The sequence below is a fragment of the Melanotaenia boesemani genome, chromosome 12, assembly GCF_017639745.1.
Source record: "Melanotaenia boesemani isolate fMelBoe1 chromosome 12, fMelBoe1.pri, whole genome shotgun sequence".
NCBI lineage: Eukaryota > Metazoa > Chordata > Actinopteri > Atheriniformes > Melanotaeniidae > Melanotaenia > Melanotaenia boesemani.
In genome coordinates this window covers 26,622,122-26,641,582 of record NC_055693.1, presented here as the reverse complement: position 1 = coordinate 26,641,582, position 19,461 = coordinate 26,622,122, and the positions used below count along the sequence as shown (strand labels likewise).

The following is a 19,461-nucleotide window of genomic DNA, read 5'->3' as shown; positions in this document are numbered from 1 at the left end:
GCAAGTGTTTCAGTGAATTTGCTGCTACTAAGTTGTGAGTTTGCCTGCTGGTGGGAGTTTCTGCTTTATTTTACTTTCTGTCTGTTTGCTGCTTTCCTCTCATCTTTACATAAACACTCAGATACTTGTATTGAACGCAACCGTCATCAAGTAGCCTCACCCCATATTTTTTATGTTGTAAAGTAGGCATGTGACAATTATTTAACTTTACAATTAATCATGGTATTAAACACTATGATTAATTTCATCGTAAAGATCCCTCAATATCATCACTTTTTATAAAAGCCATAACAGCCGATCAGCACAGCTTCCGCACTGAAAACAAAGTTTGACCGTATCAGTGTGTTGCTGCTTGTGTTGCTTTGTTTTGGTTTTGTGAGTTGCAGAAGAGGCTGTTAGTTCTCTGACACTAAAACAGAAGAAGAGTTATTTCCTCCAGTCTAACAGCTTCAGTCAAGTCATCCTTGTTAGAGTTCTCTTTTTTTTGGTTATGGAAGGAGAAAAAACTAAGGTATCATTGTGGAAGACGGCTCACAGGACTGTAAAACATGACATATGAAGGATTTATTTATTCTTCACACAGCAGAAGGGATTTAGATGGAAGGAGACTTCTTGTTTACTCTACTTGTTATATTTTGTTATGTCTGCATCAAAAGATATGAATATATAAACCTTAAAGACCTATAAGGTGTGTTCATGAGGTTGTAAAGTAAAACGCAGGTATTTCGATATTCATTCTACCTCATGTTTTGCTTTAAAGCTTCAGGGACCCTTTTGCTCTTTGCGGACCACAGGTTGAGAACCACTGTTCTAATGCAAGGATGCAAAGCTGAGATATGAATGATTACACTTAATAAATTCAAGATGCAACCTGTGGCCAAAACAGTCATCCCTGGTCCTTTTAGGCTACGTTTCCTTGTAGTAAAAACTAAAAAGTGATGTTATTTTTCTTATTTACATCACAGCGTGTCATTTCTCTCTACATACTTTCTGTTTTGCACACGGCAGAATTACACCCCTACACACAGGTGAACACACTCCACTCCAGCCAGCAGGCAGACGGCGCATGTCGGAAAATATGTCGCTTCAGCCACCTTAGAAGCAGAGAAAAATGTTTTTTAATATCAACAGATTATCTAAGATCTGTGTGTTTTGTCACAGAGTTTAAGTCAATTATGGAAAAATAGTCCAACTGTCTTTGAAAATGTCTGAAATATAACATGATGTCAGTGACTGTCACACAAGTAAGGTGACAGGAATAGCGACTGATGCAAGTGGTTTGTAAACCGAGAACACTGCAGGTTTGAAACCTGGATAAGACCGTAACATGCTAATTAATCATTTTCCTTTGCAATTTGTTAATCGCAACGTTTTAGATTTCGATTTGAAAGTGATTAATCATGCTGACACCATTTTAAATGAGCTGCTACTTGATGAGGAACCCATGTGTGCCTCACCGTCGGTGTGGGAAAAGGTCTGTAGATTTTTTTTTTTCTTTTTGCAAACATGTTACTTGTACATGTGGCCATTAGTTCAGCTATAAACTTGTCAGTCTAACTGAATCTGGCGGACATTAGAGGACCCCCAGCTTAATCTTAAAGGGTGTTTCTTTTATTGGAGATGCTCAAGTTGGTGTAAATACACAGAATAATACTTATTCAAATGCTTCACTGCATTTCCTGTGTGTGTGTGTGTGGGTCGTACGTAAGGCCACCCAAATGTTGTTTCCAAGGGATACCTCTGTTTGGATGATATATGTCCACACCCAATTCCCCACAGGATTATGAATCACTTTCCTTCTGTTAAAAATGTTTACTTTTTTGTCCTTTTTTAACACTCCCCCCTTTCTCCATAGACACACACACATTGTAACCACCTACTCTTTCAGCTCCAAATAAATCTTTTTTTGTCTCTTTTTTTAAACTTGTAGTCCATAGTAAAGGTTTAGAAAAAGTTGCAGATTGACGCATCAGCACACTTTCAGTCCTTGATGATTTTGTAAAATGTATTTTCTTAAATTGCCAGTGAAACATTTGACAGCATCTCTGAGAGCAGAGCTGTGTGCTCGCAGGCAGGCAGAAAGACTGCAAACAAGCAGACAATACTGCAAGCTTTATAACAAGACTTTGGGTGCAGTGCATGCATGCACACACATACGCCCCCCCACCCCCCAACACACACACACACACACACACACACACACACACACACACACACACACACACACACACACAATAGGTTCTTTGTACTCTCTCTCCATGGGCACTGTAGGGTGCGGTATGCCTTGTTGGCTATGCCAGCTAGCATGGGGCCAGCCCCCCCTCTGAGCTTGCCAGAAGCTCTCTTGGGATGAGAGTGTGTGAGAGGTTGTGTGTGTGTGTGTGTGTGTGTGTGTATACACTCGTGTCTGTGAAGACATGGGGCCACCCATGCTCCAGCCCTTTACTTACAGTTTAGCTTACTTTGCCACCTCCCTTGTGTGAGCTGATACACAGACAAGTGAATTGCTGCCATACGTATATAGAAATGATGCATTGTCAGGGTCACAAGTTGTGAGTGTGTGGGTGGGTAACTGTGTGAGCATGTGAGGAAAAAGATTTCCCAGTCTCAGAACACAGGCTGTACCTGGCACGGCCTCTTCAGACAGGCCAACACCTATTGAGCTTCTGAAAGTGGGATGTTAATACCTCCTTACATGGTTTTTAGAGAAATTCAATGACCGGTTATTATCATAGGCGTACTTATAAACAGCAAGATTCATTTAAAAAGAGGAAAAATGCTTGTTTGAATTTATTCGTTACTGTTAATGATAACAAAATAATTTTATAGCCAAAATACTTGTGGCAACTCTTTCGAGTCTCTGCACAGTATTTCCATATTTACATTGTATGTTATGAGTTTGTGACTGAATTTCCACTGTAATGTATTTAATGTATTTATTTAATCATTTTTACTCTTTTTTTTAATTTTTATTTTCAAGTCTATATTTTTATTTTCTACCTTTTTTTTTTTTAAATCCTTTAAACATCTTACCTGCCACAGGAACCACAGATTGAGTTTACTGTTCTTAACCGTACATGATCCATGACAAACTATTGAATAAAATTTATTTCTGCAATTTATTATTATTAATGAGCATTTTTAATTTTTGCCTTTTGCTTATTCATCCTTTATTCCCCTTTTCTGTCACAGTTTATAGACCAACATGATTAGACAGTTGATCACAAAGATGCTCAAGTCTTTTAAAATCTTGTCTTTTTATGTTTACAGAAAAAAGCCAAAGGTGAGGAGCTGTTTGAACAGATCATGTACCATCTGGACATTGTAGAGAAAGACTACTTCGGACTGCGTTTTATGGACTCGGCTCAAGTTCCGGTGAGAACTGCGATAGTTTCTTGTTAATGTACCTGAATAAGTACTTAATTCGTGAGTTTTTTTTTTTTACATGGCTTGCCCTATAACTTCTATAAAAGATCAATAAATGTTCACTAAAACATTTACTATAGTGATATTACTCATGTGACAAATCTTTCCACAAGTTTTGGTCAGACTTTTGAATTGACTCCAAATCATTTGTAGGAAGGCTAAAAGATTTTGTTATGGGAGACGTGTCAGTATGGGGTGTCGCTCTGTTCTCCTACACAAACTGTTTTAAGTCAGTAGTCTGCCAGTGACCCTGTCTTTCATACTGATGATGGCGTTGAAGGAGGGTGGGGGCTGGTGGAGGGAAAGATGAACACAAGGGAAGGGTGGAGAACATATCGAAGTTGATAGGACAGAAAAAGAGTGGGAGAGGGAGGGCAGTAATAAGGAATGTGGGGGAGAGGAGACTAGAAAGTGCTGTGAGTTCCCCTGTTATCTTTCTCTGTCTTGTGTCTCTGTTTCTATTTACACATGGACACACAAAACCACGGCCCCCCTCTCCTTGACATAATTTGTGGCTCATAGAGCCTGAACTTCCAGGAGGGATTGCCACACTGAGCACATCACTGACTGTAATGTTGTTGTGTCTGTGTGTGTTAGCATGGGCGCAGAATTTAACTTCTTTAAATCTAAATTTGGGCAATCTGAACAGCTAAGTCATTAATAACACTCTTCTTTAATATTTTAAACAAGAAAAAAAAGCTTCATGTTTATCAGTATTAGAATGACAAATGAAAAGGACCCGGTGCAAAAACCTGGACACCTTGCATGGCCAGTTCTTAGTATCACAGCTTGTTGTTGCCTTTTTTGTGTCCTGCTAAGGAGATTTTCTGCCTTTTCTTCCCACCAAAAGCTTCTCATTCTGTGAGATTAATGGGCCGCCTTGCATGCCGTGCTCTGTCTACGCTGTATAATGATGTCATGGTCAGGGAACTGAGTGTGTCATGAAAAATCCAACTGCTTGGCTGGATTGTGAAATCCACGGTGGGATTTTGAGGATTGAGAAGTTTCTGCTACAGAGACCGATCCTCTCCATCTCTAGCTCCTTTTTTTTACACAATGTAATGTTAACCTCCTGAGTTTTCTGGTATTTGACTTCACTGTCAGCTCTTCTAACAGTGAGGTATTTGTGTTCCAGTGATTTCAAGTCTAGGTCCAAAGCATGATCAGTCAGATTTAATTCTGAGATTTTTCTCTGAGGCCTCAGTTCCGCCGCCTCCATTCGTTTTGACTGCTGTTCTTGAATAGCCTATGCTCTTTTGTGGGCTAAGATGAATTCAGTTTTTGAATGTGTTTCAAGCACAGATGGCTATCAGAAAACTAAGTCTCTTTATTGTCATCACAAGATGTGAGAAGAGTGAGAGTTTACAAATCATTAAACTTTTCATCAGGATGCTTGTCAACAAAGTACAGCCTGAAAACGCAAAGCAAGCTCTGAGATCTCAATAAAAGTTATAAAGCAGGTGCCTTTTGGGGTACTCAAACTTTTGCATGTTGGTCCTTTCCTTTTGTTCCTTTTTTATTAGCTTATTTTGTATTTTTACATTAAATCTGTACAAAATTAGACGCCAGATTTGACATCAGTTTCAGTTTATGAAACCTTGATGCAGTTTTAACTGTCATCATCTCTGTTTTTTAGCACTGGCTTGATGTTACAAAAAGTATCAAAAAACAAGTGAAAAGTAAGTATTGAACACACCCTACTGCCATCATACATAAACATCCTACTTATCAACACATTTCTATCATTTATTATAGTTTATTATAGTGTGTCATTAGAGGTGATACAGCACTACAGTTGTTTAAACCAATGTCACTTTATTTACAATGTTTTTACCTATAAAAGTGATTCTTTTTCTAAAAGCAAGAAATTAAAACAAGCATGGAACATAATGTCATGTTGCACAGGTACACAGTTTGAAGTTACTCCAATTAAAAAGATTGAAAAATCTGAATTAGTGCGTCTGGAGCCCTGCAGTGTCTTGATTTTATAACTTAAATCACGAAAGGTTCCATGCATGTTTTCCATGTTTTGCATGTTTTCCATGTTTTGCATGTTTTACATGTTTTACATGTTTTGCGGCCTGATTATTTTGTACCTGTTGTTTTTGTTAGTTTTTTTTTTAAAGTTTTTCTGTCTTTGTTTTTAGCAGCATTCATTACATTGCTAACACTGATAATGTAAATAACTGTCATTTTTCTTTTTATTGTTTCTTTTTTTTAATAGTTGGCCCACCGTACTGCCTTCATATGAAAGTCAAGTTCTACTCTTCAGAACCGAACAACCTACATGAGGAACTCACCAGGTGCTTTCAGAATTTCTCCATGATTTACGGCTATAGCTTTAGTCTAAACTCAGATATATTATTCTTTTAAACAACATGTAGATTTATTAGTGTTGCTCAGATGGAACAGGTGATGCTTTAACCTTAAATAACCAAAGTAATTGGCAAATTGTTTTCAATAAATTACTGTTAGTTTTGTTTTGATGCTCTTTGTGAGCTGTTGTGGAAAGTGCTCATGCTGCCTCTTGTGTCACTGAAAAAGCAGAAGCTAACTTTATTCCAGAGCCATGCCGAGGCAGAGGCTAACTTTATTCCAGAGCCATGCAGAGGCTAACTTTATTCCAGAGCCATGCCTAGGCAGAGGCTAACTTTATTCCAGAGTCATGCAGAGGCTAACTTTATTCCAGAGCCATGCCGAGGCTAACTTTATTCCAGAGCCATGCAGAGGCTAACTTTATTCCAGAGCCATGCCTAGGCAGAGGCTAACTTTATTCCAGAGCCATGCCAAGGCTAACTTTATTCCAGAGCCATGCAGAAGCTAACTTTATTCCAGAGCCATGCCTAGGCAGAGGCTAACTTTATTCCAGAGCCATGCCGAGGCAGAGGCTAACTTTATTCCAGAGCCATGCCTAGGCAGAGGCTAACTTTATTCCAGCGCCATGCCTAGGCAGAGGCTAACTTTATTCCAGAGCCATGCCTAGGCAGAGGCTAACTTTATTCCAGAGCCATGCAGAGGCTAACTTTATTCCAGAGCCATGCCTAGGCAGAGGCTAACTTTATTCCAGAGCCATGCAGAGGCTAACTTTATTCCAGAGCCATGCCTAGGCAGAGACTAACTTTATTCCAGAGCCATGCCGAGGCAGAGGCTAACTTTATTCCAGAGCCATGGCTAGGCAGACACTAACTTTATTCCAGAGCCATGCCGAGGCAGAGGCTAACTTTATTCCAGAGCCATGCCGAGGCAGAGGCTAACTGGAGTTTATTCTCTGCTTTACGATGTGTCAGTCTAGCCGGACACCAGACAGCTGATTTAACTAATGTTAATAAGACTGATCAATAAGTAATTGTATGGTCTTGTTTCTTCTTTCAGATACCTATTTGTTTTACAGTTAAAGCAGGACATCCTCAGTGGCAAGTATGTGATTTCTACCTCTTCTGAAAGTAGTGGCAAGCTTGGGGTAAAAAGTTTTTACTCTCTTTAATGTACAGACTACAGCTTCCCAGCCGTTGACAACAACCCATCAACCTTTCATGTTTAACTGTAGTTTAGAGTAGTTCTCCTGTTTGCTCAGCACATTCTTGGTGGCTATCTAGTCTGATTGTTCAGATTTGGGAGAAGTGAGACAATAGTAGAGCAGACAAGAACAGATAAGTTATCGCTGGGTAACAAAACATTCATTGTCCAAGTATTGGACCAAGTGTAGAGTAACTTCTGAATCAACCCAAGACGCTGCATTTCATTCGGTAGTTGTTTGTTATTTTGAACAAGAATCTGTCAGGTAGTCAGTTTAGAGCCTTACATGTTGACTAGCAGGATAGAGAAATATCAGCATTTGGAGATTTTTTTGTTTGTGTGGTTTGGCTGAAAACTGTCTATGTTGGTGTTTTAATGTTAATTTTTCTGAATTTTTTTTTTTTTTTTTTAAGGTTAGAATGTCCATTTGACACATCGGTGGAGTTGGCTGCCTTCTCGCTACAGGGTAAGAACCACACATGCGATTTATTTCTCCCTTTATGGGCTTTCTTTATGTTTTTACACATGCTTACTTGAAATAAAAGATGAGCTGATGAAAGTTGGGAGTTCCAGGTTTTTCATACATGTCTAACAGGATGAAATTATGCAACAGGCAGGTTCACCGTAGCATCATTGTTACACGGTAACACTTTCTCTCAGTGCCACAGATATTTTTCTGATTTGATAAGATACTGACTCTGAAAGTATAACCTTGAAAAGTGGTAATTGTTGAAGATGTGTGCAGCAGCATCTGTATTTTTCCAGTCACGTCTTTGAAAATCATCTTTTGTTTGAAGTTGTTCTGTCAGCATTTGAGAAGCAAAAAATCTCTGCCACTCTTACAAGAGTGGAAACCAAGAAGTTAAGTATGTGAGGAGAAAGATATTTTTTAAATACTTTTTATTAGTTTTAAACAATAAATAACATAAAAGAGCACACAGCAATGACCTGCACCCGCCTCCCATCCTCCAATGACAGCCAACAATACATATGACGAAAGAGACCCTTAAAAAACCCTTATTTCCACATGATTACTCAAGTACAAAAAGCACTGTATGCTAGAAGTGGTAGGGAATGATGTAAATGAGACTAAAACAGTGTTCAGTTCACCTATAAGTGAATAGATTATTCACCCCAAAGTAAATAAATTATGAAGATTATCAGAAATAACCTTTTCCTTTTGTGATAGCCTCCAGTTTTTTCATGTGGGAGAATGTGAAAAATGTACCATAATGTAATCGTTGGTGGGCACTCTTTAATCCAGTTAAGTAAAATGCACTTTCGAGCAACTTAGACTTCCCATCGTTTGGTATAGCAGATTTTCCAATGACTATAATGCATTTTACTGGCATTTTTGGGAAATGAACCTACCTGAGCTATCTCTACCTCTTGGTTTGGGGACGTAATGCCAAAATGCAGTGTTTGTCAACTAATCACTGGTTCAAGTTTTGACCGTTTCACTGTTGTTACTATATTATTAACTGTTACATGTAAAACGTTATCAAAACCATTTGTTATCTAAGTTACTCCCTTTAACCTTGCAATGGAATAAGAGTCTATAGGTGACGATTGAATTGTTCCTTTCTCACCTAAAAGCTTTTTTCATAAAACATTTGCATTTACCGTACTTAATAATTGAGGACTTTCTTCTGTTTAGCTTTCTAGAGTTGTGTAATTGCACAAGTCAAATGTTTATCCCACAGTAACAATATTATTGATAGTTTCCCCTCGTCTCTGTGGTGATATAGGAAGCCTTTTAAAAGTGTCATTAGAGTAGAAATTCACTGTTTCCTTTCCAGCAGTAACAAGTCTGAACTCGTACCTCTTGTTATTAGTCAGGAATACAGCCTTTACCTGTAAGTGTCACTTTACTCGTTTTACAGGAACTTCAAAAGAACAAAGTTTGAGTCACTAGAAACATTTATGGCTTGGGATTGCGTTCACACACACAGTTATGGTGGGGTAAATGCCAGCTCATTAGTGCTCCATCCTCTTTGGAGGCCCCCTAATCCAGCACCCTCTCTGTTTTCTGTCTTTCGCTCAGCTCATCTTTCCTCTCCGTTCTCTTTTTTTCCCCTCTTCTACAGTTACAGTCAGGACCGAAAGTATTTGGAATGAATAAGTGAGGCATGCACACTTTAAATGCAGGAATCATACTAGGGGTATATTAATTTTAAAGGAAATCCTTCCCTTTTGTAAACATTTACCCCCTCTGAGTCCTATCACAGCCTCAAAAATGCCACTTAAGCCCTTTCCTTGTCTTTTCCTGTAGCCTCAGTTACTACTTGAGTGCAGACCTCTCTGCCATCAGTTTTATTTTCTAGTAAGTTCAAAACCCTCACAGATGTGCATTTTACCATTCAATCTCTGTAAAAAGCTCCTTGGTTGATTTTGAATTATGATTTGGGTTTAACAACCTTCCTCTGCATTGAAGAATTCACATGCTGCCAGCTTTCACATCAACCACTCGTCTGCACCATAATACTAACTCCACCGTGTTTGAAAGGCAGCCTAACACCCTGTTTCCTTCTTCTCTTCCCATCGTTCTTTTCATCCTGTCAGTGATTGGGTTTTTTTTTTATCCCTTGTACAAAGAACTATGATTTTTCTGGCACGTCCAGCAGTTGTGCCTCATCATTCTTTTCTCTAGTATTACCTGACATTTGTCTCTCTCTTTGTCTTGTTTGTTTGTTTGGTTTTTTTTTCCCATCACACAAAGACTTATTTTATTATTCACTTAAGTTTTCTTTTCAAGTATTATTTATTAAGAGCTACCCATAAATTTAAAAATCGAAATGATACCAGAGTTTTATTTTATTAACACAATGATCTTATATTAGATTTGAATACTTTTATTTATTTATTCTTTCTTCCTTCCTTCCAGAGGTTGTAGTTCAGGATCTGGTCAACTCTGATGTTTCGCTTTAAAGATTTAGTTAGTTAAAGCTGTTTTTATATTCCCAGGTTTGCAACCAACCTGCCATTCTATTACTGGGGGCTAATAAGTATTTGCGCATGTGTTTCTAATGTGTTTTTTCCAGCTGAGCTAGGTGATTGTGACCCACTAGAACATAATCTGGACCTGGTGTCGGAATTCCGGTTCATCCCTCATCAGTCAGAGGATGTAGAGCTCGCTATATATAACGCATGGAAGGAGTGCAGGTAAGCATTTCTTGTCATTTAATTAACATCGAAGCATAAAGGACCAAAGTGTGTTTATTTTTACATTTTAGCATCAGTAGCAGCAAATTTTCTCTTATATTTAATGTAGCTTGTTGGTGCATTTCCCTGTGTTTTGTTTAATTATTTTGTTTTCTTTTTCAGAGGTCAGACACCAGCACAAGCTGAGATTAACTACCTAAACAAAGCCAAGTGGTTAGAAATGTATGGTGTGGACATGCATATGGTCAAGGTGAATAGTTTGACTCTGCTCATCATAAAAGTGCTGAAGATGTTAAACATACATGGAGTTGCACCTCTATAGCATAACCTGGATTGCTTTGAATAATATAAAGGAAGTGAATGAATACAAGTACAAAAATATATAATATGATCTCAGTGGCATCCTTCTAAATGTCTCCTTTGTCTCTACCTGTCCTCCTCTTATCCATTTCTGCCCCCAGGCAAGAGATGGTAATGAGTACAGTCTGGGTCTGACGCCCACTGGAGTTCTGGTGTTTGAAGGCCAAACCAAGATCGGACTCTTCTTCTGGTAAGTTTAGTTGTTGTTTTTATTAATTAAAAACTTCATCTGTTTGAATACATTAGAAATATCAGTTTTAATCATGCCATTGGTTATGCCTGTGTGATTTTATGTGATGTTTTTTTTGAAGGCCCAAGATAACTCGTCTGGATTTCAAGAAGAGCAAACTGACACTTGTGGTGGTGGAAGATGATGAACAGGTAATAAAACCTGACTGAAAGCAGACCATTACTCTAATAGAAGCCGTTCATGATTACAGCACATCGGTTCTCCCAAACTTCAGTGTTTGACTTTTTGTACTGAAACTTTGATCCTCTTCCAACATGCATCATAAAAACTTTTCCAAACAGTTTTATAGTTCGTTTTAGTCAAGTTTAGTTTTACTCACCACAGTATGTTTTTGTTTTTTGCCTCTAAATTGGGGATACAGTCTTATTTAAATGTACATGGACATTTTTTTTAATCTATTCTGGTAAATTAACATTTTTAATACATTTCATTAAAGATTTTTTAGTCTTGATTGAAAATTCAAGCAAGTTTGACCACTTTAAGTTAAATCTTTTCTTTTTCAGTTAAAGATCTAAAACTGTTCATTTGTAGTGTTTTCGGAGTCATAAGAGGTTGGAGCGTCGTTTCATTAAAATGAGGTTTGTTACAGTAAAACTGTGTGAGAGGGGGAGAGTGTTTTTGTCTATCCCATGAGTCTTAGAGAAAGGTTAATAAAGAAGTCTGCCTCCTCTGGTATTCCTGGTATGCGTCTCTCGTTCTCGCTCTGCCTCTCGCTCTCTCTCAAACACACACATAGTCTCAGTCAGTCAGTTAATCGATGCCAGCAATGCCATCGATAACTATTTTAATAACTGTTTAAAGCTTCAGTGCTGCGTTTCTAAAGCAGAATGTGGTTTTCAGCCTCTCTCGTGTAAACATTTGTGGGATTTTTTTGCTAATTTCTGACACTGGAACCAATTACATGGTTAGACTGTTGATCAAACAGTTTTTCTAAAGGGATTCATATCTTTCTTTTACACACACAACTCCCTGAAAATTCATTATAAACGTGAATTGTTGCACTATAATGCTCAAGTTAACAAAACTTTGCTAGTGTTCTGTTTCACTAGATCACTGATACAAAGATTAGTAACAGACTTTAACTAAATTTGAGGCTTCTCTCTCAAACTAATGTTACTTATATTGCTCTAGAAGCACCTTCATTTTAAAGTGTGGTTCTTGGTTTCTGGTTGATTGGCAGTGATGTTTTTGAGTGATCTAGAGCAGAGTATGCAAAAATTTCACCTGATGGCAAATAAAAAGGCAAAGCAAGTGCATGTGTGACACTGGCTTTGCATTAGCATAAACTCTGGTGCCTGGCCAGCTTTCATCTAGGCTACTAGTACCAAGCCGATTAATGAGGCAGCATCTGTCTTTGTAGTGCAGACGTTCATTCTTCAGTTTCCTTCTCTGAGTAAGAGCGGGAGAAAATGACCTTTCGATTAAGTTTCCTATCTAATTATTTCACTGATCCACAATATATGGTTATATGCCCTCCTCCACCATCTTGGCATAATTTAGAGTTGCATGGTTGCTGATTCTGTTGGGAAAGAAAAAAGTTTAAATATGTTTCTCCTCAATTTCTGAATCGTCCTCAGGGTAAAGAGCAGGAGCACACCTTCGTCTTCAGGATGGACCACCCGAAGGCCTGTAAGCATCTCTGGAAGTGTGCTGTGGAACACCACGCTTTCTTTAGGCTAAGAGGACCGGTACAGAAAAACGCTGCCCACTCGAGTTTCATTCGCATGGGATCCCGCTTCAGATACAGGTGATGAATGGATTGTCTGAACAGGGGTTACAAGCTGCTTCGGGGTTATTTATTTATTAAACATTTATTTGAATATTATTTGTTTATATATGAAAAGTGTGTCTAAAGTCCATTTAAAATATTGTATTAACTGCACTTGTTGTTTATCTGAAGCTTCCAGGTGCTGGTTGGCTCATCAGAAAATGTGCTTTTTTGTTTAATAGGTGCACAAACTGAACACTGGTGACCTCTATGTGCAGGAGAAATGCAGTTAGTGTGAAGAATGAATGAAGCTGGTTTTGTTTAAAAGTGCACTTTGGGGGATGGGTGTCTGCTGATAAGTCTAGGACCTCAAATTTAGAGTCATGTGGTTTCTTTCATGTGTTTTAGAGTGCACCAACAAGATAATCCTAGTTTGGGGTACAGTACTGCATCATTCTCTGTGCATACAAAAAATCCTGCATGTGTACACACAGATACCTTCAGTTGTTCATGACAGGCACTTAGTGTCAACATACTGCAGTAGCCAGCTTGTTCCCCTCTGTGTGTTTAAACATTACCCAGATGGATAAGCATTGGCAGTCATGTGGATTTAACACAGGGGTTGCAAGGGTTTGTTGTTAATAGGAGGTTATCGCCCGGATGGGTCTAGAGAGTTCAACAGGGGTCATTTCTCTGCTAGTTATGTTTGTGGTATTAACGTTCACATTTTAACACAACATTTTATTATTGACTTTTTGTTTTTGCCTCCAGTGGAAAGACGGAGTATCAGACAACCAAGGCCAATAAAGCAAGGCGCTCAGCCTCGTTTGAGAGGAGACCCAGTCGGCGTTACTCCAGAAGAACCATGCAGAACAGAGGTGATGACGTAGCTAGAGTCTCTTTAACAGATCTTCAGCCTAACCGTGAACTGAAGTGAGATAATGAGTTCTGAGATGTAAATCTCCAAGATTTTAGTCCCATATTAGCCAAATTATTTGTTCAGTCAGCTTGTGCACCAATTTGCTGATTGGTTAAATGAGGAGAGGACACCATTTGCCCATTAGGTGTGTTGGTCCAGCAGGAAAAATGTGATTTAAAAAAGCTCGGAGTTTATGCTAAAGAGCCTGCCAGAAAGTAGTTTAGTTTTTTTTTCATTTGAATTAGTAAATTATTAATTTCTGTAACATAAATCGTGATGACAGGGTGAAAACATGCCTGTAGGTTTTTCTACTTTCATATCAAGTAAACTGAAATCTTAAAACGTCTGAAAGCTTAACCTCATTTTGTTCTTATCGGTGAGGAAGTGAAGCTCAATGAGCAAAGTTTGCAACTTCACCCATTTAAAATAAACAACACTCACTGTTTGTTGTTTGTGTTTTACAGGGCACTTCAACCCCCAGGAGTAAGTACTCTGATGCTGAAATGTGATAGTTTCCATTGCCTAGTGTAGTGATGTTTGTTTTTAAATTTGTGCATGCTTTATCAGGTTGTATGGTGTGAGTGTGTGTGTGTGTGTGTGGTGATTGTCTGTCTCTGATGTAATAGCCTTGAAAATCTGCTGTGTAATCTGTTGGAAACAGCTTTATCAGTTCACAAAATGAAAATGTGCAGCTAGCCAGTACATTTACGTACTGTTCTGTACCACACACAGCGTCCTACAGTTCAGCGTAGTCTTAAGTCCCGGCTTTGATCTTGATACAGAGCCTTTTGTTTGAGAAAATGTGTGTGGCCTACAAGTTCAGTCATGACTGAAATTTTGCAAGTTGACTCAGGAGATTTCATATTAAGAGTGTATATGTAAAAATAATGGCATAAATAAAAAAAAAAGATGTACTACATTATCTCAAATTATATTTTTGTGTTGTGCAAAATTCTTAGTCTGTGTCATCGAGAGTTGTCTTTGTGGACAAATACTAACATATATAACTAATATTCCTGGTTGTACAGATTGTACTGAAACGGAAATGAACTGCTTACAGTGTGTTGTGTTTTCTCTTCAAATAAACTTTCCTGTCTTTTCTCAGGGTTCTTTCTTCAGGTAATGGCGTTAGCTCCAGCAAAGACGAGAAGGTACGAAGTCAATCTGTTTGGGACGTGTGTTTTTATTTATAAATATCATTTGTTTTCTTTTTTAAGCTTTTTCAGTTATGAAATATCTGTTTCATTGCCCCGGTGTTTTATTTCTGTGGATCTAAAATTCTGCTCCCTTAAGTGTTTTTTTTTTTTACTGTATTTGATCGAATCTTTCAGATTTCTTCCAGTAGAGGGGCCTGGTCTGCTATTCCTGTGGTCAGCCCAGTTGCATCTTCTGCCTGTGGACCGATGGAGATTGAAGCTCTGCCCAGAAGTCCTGGAGGAGAAAAAAGAAGGTCGGTACCTGAATAACCAGAGTTCTTTGCTCGGTTAAGCTACTGGGTTTATTTAGTAGTTTTATTTATTTTTTTTTTGTTTAATTGATTCTACACAAATGCTTTGAAACTGATAAACATATTTTTAATTAACAATATTTTCATATAAAATTGCAAGCAGCAGTTTACAACTGCTGAGTTCTCACTGATGATGTGGAAAACAAAACCGGATTAGAAGAGGTTGGGAAAGGCTGACTGATCCCTGTTGGGTGCTGACAGAAGTAGGTGGATAGCTAGGTGTGTTTTTCATGGTCTAATGCCATGTGAGTGGCTTAGCGTGGCTTATCCAGTGACCCTGCCTATTCATGATCAGGGAGAGGACGAAGTAAGCAAGGACACAGCCAGAAAGTGTTTTTCTTTTTAAATATTATTTTAATAATGTTTTTTACTCATGGAGTTGCTTTTACTTTACCCCCCTTGTTGGGCTGGGAGGGAATTTTCCAGTTCCTGCTCTGTGAAATGGGCTGGGAAGTTTTTCTGTACAGGTTATGTCTGTGGCAGTCCCAGCACCAGGACATAGCAGGTCGGGCCATTAATTACTGTGGGCAGGCACCATTTATCACAGCTATAAGAGGACAAATCCTAGATTAATAGTCCAATATATTTTTATTTTTTATTTATTTAACCTTTATTTAACCAGGTAAAAAAATGTTTGAGAACCAGTTCTCATTTACAATATGTAAATATTGTAATGGCCCATATTGAAGGTGATTATGTATAGAAAACCATTAAAACTTTGTATTCTTTTTCTTCTATTAAAAGGAAAATGAAAACCTTTCGCAGGCACTTGAAATCGGATCCAGATGATAATAGCTGTGATTGACAGATAATACACAAATTAGAACATCTCATTTATGAATAGCAGTCAGTCTATTATTTTTAACCAATAATTTCACTATAATTAAATGAATAAATGGGTTTTTGTAGCGTGACACCTGACATGTTCCTTTTTTCATGTTAGTGTTGAACCACTTTCTGATGTCCATTGTCCAGAGGTATCAGTCTACTACTACTTCATCGAAGCCAGCCGATGACTTTGTACCAAATACTGTGATAACCTAAAAAAGGCATTAAGTTCATTTTAAGTATTCACGAGATTTGGTGGTTATATACACACATAGATTAAATATACAGACACACACAGCCTGCAAATATCTCGAGAACTGACTCTAATCATGGTGATTTAGTACCAGTATATAAACTACTGTTAAATGATTTCAATTGAAAATGATATTCAAAAGAATATGAATTAAAATAAAAAGGATAGTTGCCTAATTTTGTCAATGGGCAGGCCGTGCCAACTGGGGCCCGCCCATAGTGGTGGGTCTGGTCTGCAGCATAGTTATTTTCCCATGTGTATATAATGCAGAAGAACAGTTTTCACCCAGATACCGCTTTTAAATTGAAAAAAGTTGGAAAACAAGCCGAGGAATGTCGGTGTCGTGCAGTGGGCCATGGATAGATGAGATGGATGCTGACAGGATTCTTTTTCCCTTCATTAAATGGAACATACAGACACATAGATAATGCTCAGCTTGCATCTTCTCCATAAAGCCTTTTATATTTCTGTGTGTACTCAGTTTATTCCCTGTGTACTGAAGTGTTTTTGTCTTTCATTCTTCATTACCTTCAGAGTTGCTGCCTTCAAGCAATGTGTATAAATACACAGTTTATCTAGTTTGAATAATTTATATATGGGTTTATTGTATTGTGCTGTTTGAAGTATGTGTTGATGAAAATCAAAGTGCATATGCATGTTTGCTCCACTGCTGTAAAACCTGCATTGTTCCCTTGTTTGTTCCAGTATTAACATGTACTGAGGAAAAATTGATCTTGTCTGGAGGCAGGATGGGTAGGTACAACCAAATACCAAACCTTAAAATGGCTTTGGCTTTAACCAATCAGTCGCTGGGCAGTGGCAGGCTTCATGATTTGGCTTTGGATAAAAATTTTTCTTTCAATGGGACACACAGCAGCTCACTGTGATGTGCTGTGTGTCCACATTTGATCAGCATGAAATGCCGACCTAATTAGTGCAGGAAGCGATGTTATGATATAGGAGGCTGTGTGGGATCTTGATTTGGTGGCATGAATCGGTGATGCAATGATTTCAGCTTCTGATCTGTTTAGGACTTTGGTGCCTTCTAGTGTCTACTGTAGGTGTCTAAACTCCCAGCTGTCTAATTTCCTTCTGTGCATCCTGCCCACCTGCTTCTCTTAAAAGTCTCTCATATCCTTCAAATACCAAAACAATAGTACAATATCTGAGGCGGAAAAGAGTTTTTATTTAAACCCATTTTAACGGTAAAATAAATTTAAGAATTCAGTCAAAAGAAGGAAAACCTGACTCATGTACAAACTTCTTTTTATTTTTTAATCCAAAGTGCACATGTGCCTCTTTGAAAGGGAAGTTTAAAAAGAAAATCAGATGAGGTGTAGAGGCCATATTGCCTGTAATTTGTGCAGAAAAAAAAAACCATTTTCTATATTGCATTTCCTGAAAAATAATTATATTTCAACCTGGGGCTGTATTGAGGTGCTCAAAGTGAAAAAAAAATATTAATTTTCTCCTTAAAGTTAACAATATAGTGTAATAAAAGTTGTTCACCAAAGGCTTGTTGGAGCCTAAGAAGGCTCCTATGATAAAAGCCGATGGGACATAAGAGGCTGTAGATTTTGGAAATGAAAAGGGGTAGAGTAAATATTCCCAAATTGCTGATGACTTTCAGCAAATTGAGCTCATGGTAGTTATCACTCCCGTTTGCTGGTTTATGGCAGATTCACTAGCACACAAATTAAAATTTGGATTAAAGCTCTGAAGAATGGATGAAAATAAGCAAACACACATAACAACATGCAAGTAGAACCGTTTGTTCAGTCAAGGTTTTAATAGCATAAAACGCTAATGTTTCAAAACCTCAACAGTCCCAATGTTGTTCATAATGAGATCCATACAGAAGACCACAGTTATGCTGAACTGATCAACCTTTCACAAATGACTCAGTGAAGGTGAGGAGGATGCTTTCAACGTCACAGAGTTACATCTCTAATACCGAGACTAATCCCTGGTGCTCCTGACTTTTTCACTGTGTGTCTTTCATCCTTACTTCTAAACACTGTGCTGCTAATGATTTGCATGCAGCGCTACAAGCCTCAGCTTGGCTTCTGATAACATGAGCAATCAGCCTTAACGGAGAATTAACCTGTTGCACATTCGTGTTTATCTGTAATATGACACTTTAATGTTGATGTCCATATCGTGGACACACCCATTCATTCACAATAAATGAGTGTGTCTCTTTCTAAATGTGTGAACGGCATCCAACCTTTTGAGTGGGGAATTTAATGTAAACATAGTCTAACTGAACAAATGCAATTTGAAATGCATTCAAAAATCACTTCAAGTGTCATATTCTTTACAATGGTTATGTGTTTTTGTCCTGTTTATGCAACCATCTGCCTTACAGCTCTGTAAGCTCTTTTCCTCCAACTGCTGCCTTCTCTCTGACCCTTGTTCATTCCTGTAAGCTACTTCACATCTCTGAAACATTAACATAAGTGAGAGTGGACAAGCTTCACATCAGCGCCTTTGGAATTAATCAGAATTCCTCTCTGTTACCAATGAGAAACTCGAGGGAAAAATATCAAGGTCAGATAAAGTTCATGACCGTTATTCACTGTAAACGCAGTAATTGGGATTTGAGCGCGCTTTTCCCGTCCCAACTCTGCGCGTTGTCACATATAAAAGCTTCTCACTCTGGGCCGCCAGCGCGGAATTTATAAACACCGTAAACACAGACTCAACACAAGCCACCGAACAACACCCACTAGAGGTGCACAGCCAGGTCACTGGTTCTCCAGGGACATCCAGTCTGCTTCACTTAACTCAAGTGTTCATGTGACAACACGTCGCACCACACTTGAATACATGCCAGTTTCCAGTTGTAGCAGACATAGTGTACTATGAGCTGCATGGTTTATTCAGTGCGCTGACACTGCTGGCCTTGTTGCAGGCATGTGAGCTGGATTTATTCTTGTTTTAGGTTCATTAAAAATTTTTAATTTTCTTTTTAGGTCAAGATGATGAAAAAAAACTTAACAAATGACACTGTGGCAAAATATAATGAATCAGCTAACAGTGATACAGCTATAAAAGAGCTGTATCTTCATACATCTTGCTGTTTAATTTTTTTTGCGTCCTGTTTTTTTCTATATTGTTTCGTTAACAAACAAGCTGCTTTCACCTCTTAATCCTCCTTTCCTTTCTCATACTTCCAGTTTTGCCTCAGCTCCTATTCACTCCTCATCTTCACACTTCCACCTCCTGCTCATCACCTTCCCCTTGTCCTTCACCATTGCATCCACCCTGTTTTCCTCAGGTCTCCTCCTCCTCCCTCCTCCATCCACCCTGCCCCTGTCTCATCAAAGCTCCCTACAAAGAGTTGGATGCATCCGACCCACCGTCAGCGTTCTCACCTTCTGTACTGATATGACTTTATCTGCCTGGGAGTGGCTCGGCACCCAGGTGACTTGTCCTTGACAAGCGTCTGCCATGTGCGGACCATACAGCATGGAAGAACTTAGCTGATGCGAGTGGACAGCTTATTGAATGAAGCAACCGCTGCTCTGAG

General features: G+C 38.5%; 1 protein-coding gene across 5 annotated transcripts in view; it reads left to right on the top strand.

Moving 5' to 3' along the window:
- Window positions 1-19,461, top strand: part of epb41l5 (erythrocyte membrane protein band 4.1 like 5) — a 38,802-nt gene that overhangs the window by 6,912 nt on the left and 12,429 nt on the right. For all 5 annotated transcript variants that reach the window (XM_042002107.1, XM_042002106.1, XM_042002103.1 and 2 more), the window contains exons 3-16: window positions 3,271-3,375; window positions 5,063-5,105; window positions 5,651-5,729; window positions 6,799-6,843; window positions 7,356-7,408; window positions 9,984-10,104; window positions 10,267-10,354; window positions 10,566-10,654; window positions 10,776-10,845; window positions 12,292-12,461; window positions 13,194-13,300; window positions 13,806-13,824; window positions 14,447-14,492; window positions 14,673-14,791. In XM_042002107.1, the coding sequence (XP_041858041.1) occupies window positions 3,271-3,375; window positions 5,063-5,105; window positions 5,651-5,729; window positions 6,799-6,843; window positions 7,356-7,408; window positions 9,984-10,104; window positions 10,267-10,354; window positions 10,566-10,654; window positions 10,776-10,845; window positions 12,292-12,461; window positions 13,194-13,300; window positions 13,806-13,824; window positions 14,447-14,492; window positions 14,673-14,791 (1,154 nt within the window). The remainder of the gene's footprint in view (window positions 1-3,270; window positions 3,376-5,062; window positions 5,106-5,650; window positions 5,730-6,798; window positions 6,844-7,355; window positions 7,409-9,983; window positions 10,105-10,266; window positions 10,355-10,565; window positions 10,655-10,775; window positions 10,846-12,291; window positions 12,462-13,193; window positions 13,301-13,805; window positions 13,825-14,446; window positions 14,493-14,672; window positions 14,792-19,461) is intronic.